This window comes from Procambarus clarkii, chromosome 36 (genome assembly GCF_040958095.1).
Source record: "Procambarus clarkii isolate CNS0578487 chromosome 36, FALCON_Pclarkii_2.0, whole genome shotgun sequence".
Taxonomy (NCBI): domain Eukaryota; kingdom Metazoa; phylum Arthropoda; class Malacostraca; order Decapoda; family Cambaridae; genus Procambarus; species Procambarus clarkii.
In genome coordinates, this window is record NC_091185.1 from 2516519 (window position 1) to 2525425 (window position 8907).

At 41.1% G+C, this 8907-nt stretch overlaps 1 protein-coding gene across 1 annotated transcript; it reads left to right on the forward strand.

Moving 5' to 3' along the window:
- The first annotated feature begins 1245 nt into the window (after positions 1 to 1245).
- On the forward strand, positions 1246 to 3168 carry LOC123756178 (uncharacterized). The gene has a single exon (XM_045739260.2). The coding sequence runs from the start codon at positions 1246 to 1248 to the stop codon at positions 3166 to 3168; it is 1923 nt and encodes a 640-aa protein (XP_045595216.2).
- Positions 3169 to 8907: the final 5739 nt, after the last annotated feature.

Consider the following 8907-nt stretch of genomic DNA (forward strand, 5'->3'; position numbering starts at 1 on the left):
CAATGTATCTATTTTAATATATAAAATATAATATATTTAATGTATAATAATATACGCTGGGGAAATTCCACTAAACACTATATATTCTGAACAAAATTTATTAAAAATAAAAGATATAGATTTTACCAAGAGTGGACACTCCCTAAATGAACACTTCCTAGCTGAAACCTTCTTATCTCTGAAGCAACATGGAGCCATGTGGACTAATACACTGTACAAAAACCACAAGAAGATTGATTGATTAATGAAGATTAAGCCACCCAAAAGGTGGCACGGGCATGAATAGCCCGTAAGTGGTGGCCCTTTTGAGTCATTACCAGTATCAAGAGCTGATACTGGAGATCTGTGGAGGCGCGACTGCACCCTGCGTGACGGGAGATGTCTCCCTCCAACCACAAGAAGTACACTTTTACCTTAAATACCAATTGTTCAGCCTGACCTCTGGAGGTAAGATCTTGACCCCAGGATGTCCCACACGACCTCACAACTGCTCTGACCTCTGTGAGGGTGACCTAAGCTTCCTCCGCCACCCTACCCACTGCCAGACTAGTAATCCGCACTAATTGACAACTAATCCTATTGAAACTGATGGTAATTACACTGGTACTTGTCTTATGTTAATATTAACTACAATATTGGATAGCAAATGGATTTCTCTAATTTGCATGAATTAGCAAACAATATGGAAGGTACTTTTTTTTCCTCTAACTGGGATGAGTCAGGCATCACTGTCCTGGCAAACTGTACTTGTCATCCAAGATGACTCGTATACACTTAGCGGACTAAGATTAGTTGACTCCTGACTCTAAATGACGTTAAATTGCCATAAGTACTTAAGCAAGATTGATTATTACTACAATTACAGTTATTATAGAATTCTTGTACATTGATGAATTAACCCAAAAGGGTGACATAGCTATTTTGTCTATACCCTCACCCCCCCCCCACTAATCCCTTAATCCTTGGGCAGAAACCTTTGCTACTGTTGCCCAGGCAAAAAATAGCCGCAGACCCCAAACTAGCTTGTGTTCTCTGGCAATATTATGTTCCAAGATCTATAAGCTTCTAAAACCAGCTTAACTTGTTACAACCCAAGTAAATTTACTAGTAAATTTAAGTAAACCTTAAGTAAACCTTAAGGGCAAGTAAATTTAATAAACTTTGTTTGTTAATAACATTAAAACATGAGGTTTATTATCCTAGTCCTTTACTTAATATTCCAACATGGCATATTGTAGTTCCAACATGGCATATCATAGTTCCAACATGGCATATTGTAGTTCCAACATGGCATATTGTAGTTCCAACATGGCATATCATAGTTCCAACATGGCATATTATAGTTCCAACATGGCATATCATAGTTCCAACATGGCATATTGTAGTTCCAACATGGCATATTGTAGTTCCAACATGGCATATCATAGTTCCAACATGGCATATTGTAGTTCCAACATGGCATATCATAGTTCCAACATGGCATATTGTAGTTCCAACATGGCATATCATAGTTCCAACATGGCATATCATAGTTCCAACATGGCATATTATAGTTCCAACATGGCATATTATAGTTCCAACATGGCATATTATAGTTCCAACATGGCATATTATAGGTCCAACATGGCATATTATAGTTCCAACATGGCATATTATAGTTCCAACATGGCATATTATAGTTCCAACATGGCATATCATAGTTCCAACATGGCATATCATAGTTCCAACATGACATATCATAGTTCCAATATGGCATATTATAGTTCCAACATGGCATATTATAGTTCCAACATGGCATATCATAGTTCCAACATGACATATCATAGTTCCAACATGGCATATCATAGTTTCAACATGGCATATTATAGTTCCAACATGGCATATTATAGTTCCAACATGGCATATTATAGTTCCAATATGGCATATTATAGTTCCAACATGGCATATTATAGTTCCAACATGGCATATGATAGTTCCAACATGGCATACCATAGTTCCATGGCATATGATAGTTCCAACATGGCATATGATAGTTCCAACATGGCATATCACAGTTCCAACATGGCATATCATAGTTCCAACATAGCATATCATAGTTCCAACATGGCATATGATAGTTCCAACATGGCATATCATAGTTCCAACATAGCATATCACAGTTCCAACATGGCATATGATAGTTCCAACATGGCATATGATAGTTCCAACATGGCATATCATAGTTCCAACATGGCATATCATAGTTCCAACATGGCATATCATAGTTCCAACATGGCATATCATAGTTCCAACATGGCATATCATAGTTCCAACATGGCATATCATAGTTCCAACATGGCATATCATAGTTCCAACATGGCATATCATAGTTCCAACATGGCATATCATAGTTCCAACATGGCATATCATCGTTCCAACATGGCATATCATCGTTCCAACATAGCATATCATAGTTCCAACATAGCATATCATAGTTCCAACATGGCATATCATAGTTCCAACATGGCATGTCATAGTTCCAACATGGCATATTATAGTTCCAACATGGCATATCATAGTTCCAACATGGCATATCACAGTTCCAACATGGCATATGATAGTTCCAACATGGCATATGATAGTTCCAACATGGCATATCATAGTTCCAACATGGCATATCATAGTTCCAACATGGCATATCATAGTTCCAACATGGCATATCATAGTTCCAACATGGCATATCATAGTTCCAACATGGCATATCATAGTTCCAACATGGCATATCATAGTTCCAACATGGCATATCATAGTTCCAACATGGCATATCATAGTTCCAACATGGCATATCATCGTTCCAACATGGCATATCATCGTTCCAACATGGCATATCATAGTTCCAACATAGCATATCATAGTTCCAACATGGCATATCATAGTTCCAACATGGCATATTATAGTTCCAACATGGCATATCATAGTTCCAACATAGCATATCATAGTTCCAACATGGCATATCATAGTTCCAACATGGCATATCATCGTTCCAACATGGCATATCATAGTTCCAACATGGCATATTATAGTTCCAACATGGCATATCATAGTTCCAACATAGCATATCATAGTTCCAACATGGCATATCATAGTTCCAACATGGCATATCATCGTTCCAATAAGGCATGCAATTAGCGAAGCTTTCAGGTAGGAAGCAATATATATCAGAATGAACATTTACATATAGAAGATAAAGGCCTACATTTTGATAAAAAAAATACGACTGGAGTCGAAAATTGGATAAGGAGATTATAGAAACAATACTGGAAGCCCCCCCCCCCCCTCCACCAACGTGTAGCCAGGAGCAGGCACCATTAAAACCCACAATCCACACTAGGGATTCAAAGATTGCGTTGTTATTACGTTCTAATAACGTAATCCAGGTCGTTAAAGTAACGGAGATACGCTGTTGGCCGGCCGGAGGCACGGGGTCCCCTCCTCGACGGCGTTAGCCTCTCACAACAGCTCCGAATTTCCGGAATGATCAAAGACTTGGTAGCGGAAGTGAGGGACGGTGAGGGGAAGGGAGAGGGGAAGTGAGGGGGAAGGGAGAGGGGAAGTTATGAGGAACGGGAGAGAGAGAGAGAGAGGGGGAAGCGAAAGAGGTAAGAGTAGGATTTAACAGGATGAAGATAGGTGTCGACAAGAGAAGGAGAGTTGGGAAGGGGGAAAGGTGGAGAGCTGATTCACTCAGCCATCAGATCTACCTGATCTACTCAGCCATCAGATCTACCTGATCTACTCAGCCCTCGTCTACTCATGATTATGAGTATAAACCATGAATAGGCAGAACCACATAACTAGGCCCTATATGATGAAGGTCATTTGCCGTCGTTACATCGAACGACTTAGCCTATTAGACCGCGTTTGTCTAATAAGCCTAATAGAAAAGCCTCGATTTTGCCTAATAGCACACAAACAGGCCTATTAGAGAAATGCCCCCTGTTCAGCAATATATATATATATTGTATTATCATATCTCAATGAAAATACACTTAATGAAAATGGAAAATACATCTTCAGAAGGTCACTTAATGAAAATAGTAATTGATGTGATTGTATAACTCATACATTTCGGCCTACTTGTGGAAGAGGCCTGGTCGAGGACAGGGCCGCGGGGACGCTAAGCCCCGAAATCATCGCGAGGTAAAGTATTTCCAGTTTTGTTAGACTGAGTTTACGTATACTAAGAAAATTTCTGTTTGATCATGTCGCTCTTTTGGTCAAAAATTAAAAAAAAAAGAACTAGACATGTATATTACAGGAACCATGAATCATGTTTTATTTATTGGTTTATTAAATCAATCATAATTTAACATGATGGAAAATGTAAGCCTCAGGTAATCACAGAGGACATGACTTGTAAACTCAGAGGAACATGACTTGTAAACTCACATAGGACATGACTTGTAAATTCACAGAAGACATGACTTGTATACTCACAGAGGAACGTGACTTGTAAACTCACAGGAGAACATGACTTGTAAACTCACAGGAGAACGTGACTTGTAAACTCACAGGAGAACATGACTTGTAAACACACAGAGGCACATGACTTGTAAACTCACAGGAGAACAGTTCTTGTAAACTCACAGGAGAACATGACTTGTATACTCACAGAGGAACATGACTTGTAAACTCACAGGAGAACATGACTTGTAAACACACAGAAGCACATGACTTGTAAACTCACAGGAGAACAGTTCTTGTAAACTCACAGAGGAACATGACTTGTATACTCACAGGAGAACATGACTTGTAAACTCACAGAGGAACATGACTTGTAAACTCACAGGAGAACGTGACTTGTAAACTCACAGGAGAACATGACTTGTAAACACACAGAGGCACATGACTTGTAAACTCACAGGAGAACAGTTCTTGTAAACTCACAGGAGAACATGACTTGTATACTCACAGAGGAACATGACTTGTAAACTCACAGGAGAACATGACTTGTAAACACACAGAAGCACATGACTTGTAAACTCACAGGAGAACAGTTCTTGTAAACTCACAGAGGAACATGACTTGTATACTCACAGGAGAACATGACTTGTAAACTCACAGAGGAACATGACTTGTAAACTCACAGGAAAACATGACTTGTAAACACACAGAGGAACATGACTTGTAAACTCACAGAGGAACATGACTTGTAAACACACAGAGGAACATGACTTGTAAACACACAGAGGAACATGACTTGTAAACACACAGAGGAACATGACTTGTAAACTCACAGAGGAACATGACTTGTAAACTCACAGGAGAACGTGACTTGTAAACACACAGAGGAACATGACTTGTAAACTCACAGGAGAAAATAAATAAGACCTTGCCAAGGGTAGAGTACATAGAAGCATGGAGACAAGACATCATATGTAGCTGTGGGGAACATGAGTTGGTTCGAATCCCATGGATGCTTGAGACCATATGGTCGAGGAACTAATATATATATATATATATATATATATATATATATATATATATATATATATATATATATATATATATATATGTGTGTGTGTCGTACCTAGTAGCCAGAACGCACTTCTCAGCCTACTATTCAAGGCCCGATTTGCCTAATAAGCCAAGTTTTCCTGAATTAATCTATTTTCTCTAATTTTTTTCTTAAGGAATGATAAAGCTACCCATTTCATTATGTATGAGGTCAATTTTTTTTTATTGGAGTTAAAATTAACATAGATATATGACCGAACCTAACCAACCCTACCTAACCTAACCTAACCTATCTTTAGAGGCCAGGTTAGGTTAGGTAGCCGAAAAAGTTAGGTTAGGTTAAGTTAGGTAGGTTAGGTAGTCGAAAAACAATTAATTCATGAAAACTTGACTTATTAGGCAAATCGGGCCTTGCATATTAGGCAGAGAAGTGCGTTCTGGCTATTAGGTACGACACATATATATATATATGTCGTACCTAATAGCCAGAACGCACTTCTCAGCCTACTATTCAAGGCCCGATTTGCCTAATAAGCCAAGTTTTCATGAATTAATGTTTTTTCGTCTACCTAACCTACCTAACCTAACCTAACCTAGCTTTTTTTGGCTACCTAACCTAACCTTACCTATAAAGATAGGTTAGGTTAGGTTAGGTAGGGTTGGTTAGGTTCGGTCATATATCTACGTTAATTTTAACTCCAATAAAAAAAAAATTGACCTCATACATAGAGAAAAGGGTAGCTTTATCATTTCAAAATAAAAAAATTATAGTAAATATATTAATTCAGGAAAACTTGGCTTATTAGGCAAATCGGGCCTTGAATAGTAGGCTGAGAAGTGAGTTCTGGCTACTAGGTACGACATATATATATATATATATATATATATATATATATATATATATATATATATATATATATATATATATATATATATATATATATATATATATATATATATATATATAATATAGGTCACCTAAGCATACTGAGGGCCTACTCCAGGATGCAACCCACAACAGCTCTCTATCTCCCAGGTGCCTATTTACTATGCCATCAGGTAATTGGAAACGTTTCCCCTTATCCCCGTCTCTATTTCAATGAAAAATTTACTTTTATTATATACATTAAAATAAGAACAAAATAGTATAAAAAAATGGGCACCTGGTTTGATTTTTGATTATGTTTTTGTCAGCACATCTCGACGGCCGTTTATGAGAACTTATAAATAATTCCGGACTCGGGGAAAAATAAATAAAAAAAATGACCAAAAACGTCAGAATCTTTTTTTGGGGAGAAAAAATGGTGTGAAATACAGAAAGTCCGTCGTAAATTTCGAACCTCTCGCGACCCGTCCCATTTTTCCTAATTAAAAGGTAATTACTATTGGTGGCTATGCCAAGGCGGAGCCGGGGAGGCGGAGCCCCAGCGGGGAAAGGCTTGACGTCAAGATGGCGGAGCAGGTGGCTGAGTGATGCATCAAACAAAATTAAAATATTTTCAGATTTATCAGTTCTTCGCGAAGGTTAGCGCGTCACGTGTGTGTGTGTGTGTGTGTGTGTGTGTGTGTGTGTGTGTGTGTGTGTGTGTGTTGGCCGGGTGTTGAGTGAACAGGTATACCGAACTCCCTCTCAACCGGACTAGTGTAAGGGAACTCCTAGAGTGCCACCCCCCCCCCCCCGTATCCGTCACCCAGCACCGGTAATTTATTGAGCTCCGAAACGATATATAAGCGGAAACCGCCTTCGTCTGCAGCTTGGCGGGATTATACCGGTCGTTCTCGCATGTTTGGCTTGGCCCTCGGGCCGGAGGAGAGAGCCGGAGTCGTGCCGCCCTCATCCCAGTTTTCACAAATCAGCCCAGATGACAGCCGCTGGGTGATGTAGAAACTGTAACTCATCTATATTATCCCTTCGCCTCGTCTTAAGAATTCTTAGATGAAGTACTTGAAAAAAAAAATTACCGAGTCATACTGAAGGCATAAATCATTGCGCGGTAATTAAAAAGGAATTTGGCGTTAAGAAGCCGCGAGTATTTAGGAAGTGGTTGGGCACCATGTCTCCTCACAGAAACCGACGAGGAGGAGACTCAAGATACTTCACACGCGGTCTCCTGGCGGAGTACAACACTAAATTATCACAAACACTTTACGCAAGACCCATGATATTTACAGCATCATTGACCAATCAGAGAAATGTATCACTTTCAAACTTCCGGTCCTTATCAGTTGTTCCAGTTTTGGCGGGAAGTGACGACGTTCCCTCCCTGCCTCCTCCCTACCCCCTCCCTCATGCCCATGTGGAAGGGGGTGGGGGGAGATTAGAGGGAAAGGGAGGGGGGCTTGCACACCCAGAGGTCTGTTAAATGATGATTGGGGGGAAAGGGGGATGAGGGAGGGGGAGAGATTTTAGTCTTCATGAGACTTTTCCATTTCTAACGCGGTCGCTCAGGAAGGAAAAAGATGCGAGAGTAAGAGAGAGAAGACAGCGAGAGAGAGGGAGAGAGAGACAGAGAGGGAGACTGAGAGAAAGAGGGAGGGAGAGAGAGAGAGAGGGAGGCAGACGTGGTATAAGTTGTTACCGGGAATGAAATGATTATGAGCGTGTTATTTTCCTCGCCAGTGATATCTGTCTTTCCGCTCGGGCGAGCTGCCTGACGCGGCAACAATCTCGTACAAACATGGCGGGGCCTTTTTGGGCGGGAAGACCTCCCACTTCTCCCGCCTTCACCCCAGCTCCTTCCCGCCCTGGGCCCCTCCCGCTCTCCGTGACGCCCACAAGGGGGGGGCCTCGGGGACCCGAAAAAGAATTATTTAAATGTGTAATTGGTGAAAAATGCGGGTGAGAGCCGCTAAGTAGGCGAGGGAGGCTGGGAATACTGCCTGGTATAGCGCGGCTCAGCGGGGAGTGACAGTTTTTGCCCCGCCAGTGATAAAACACTGAGCGCCTCACTCGCCAGGATTTCCAACCTAAATAAACTTTTGTACGGAAATATGACAGTCCGAGATACACGAGTACGCGTGTGGGTTGATGTGGGTGTAGGTGGGGGATAATGTGGGTATATTTAATCGGTGTGGGCAGTGGGTGGAGACATTGGGCCGGAAGTGGGCGGTGGGGGTAGAGTGGTGGGGGGTGGAAACTTAGAAGGTAGGCGTAGCTATGGGTGGAGACTTCGGTATGCCCAACCACTTCGGCTGGACGGTAGCGCGGCGGTCTCGCTTCATGCAGGTCGACGTTCAATCCCCCGACCGTCCACAATTGGTTGGGCACCATTCCTTTCCCCCCGTCCTATCCCAAATCCTTATATCCTGACCCCTTCCCAGTGCTATATAGTCGTAACGGCTTGGTGCTTTCCCCTGATAACTCGCCTCTCCCCTACCCGGTTTAAGGTAGAGAATGAGTGGTAGTGGACC

Coding starts and splice junctions, on each gene's coding strand:
- LOC123756178 (XM_045739260.2), top strand. CDS start 1,246: ATGGCATATCATAGTTCCAACATGGCATATTGTAGTTCCAACATGGCA.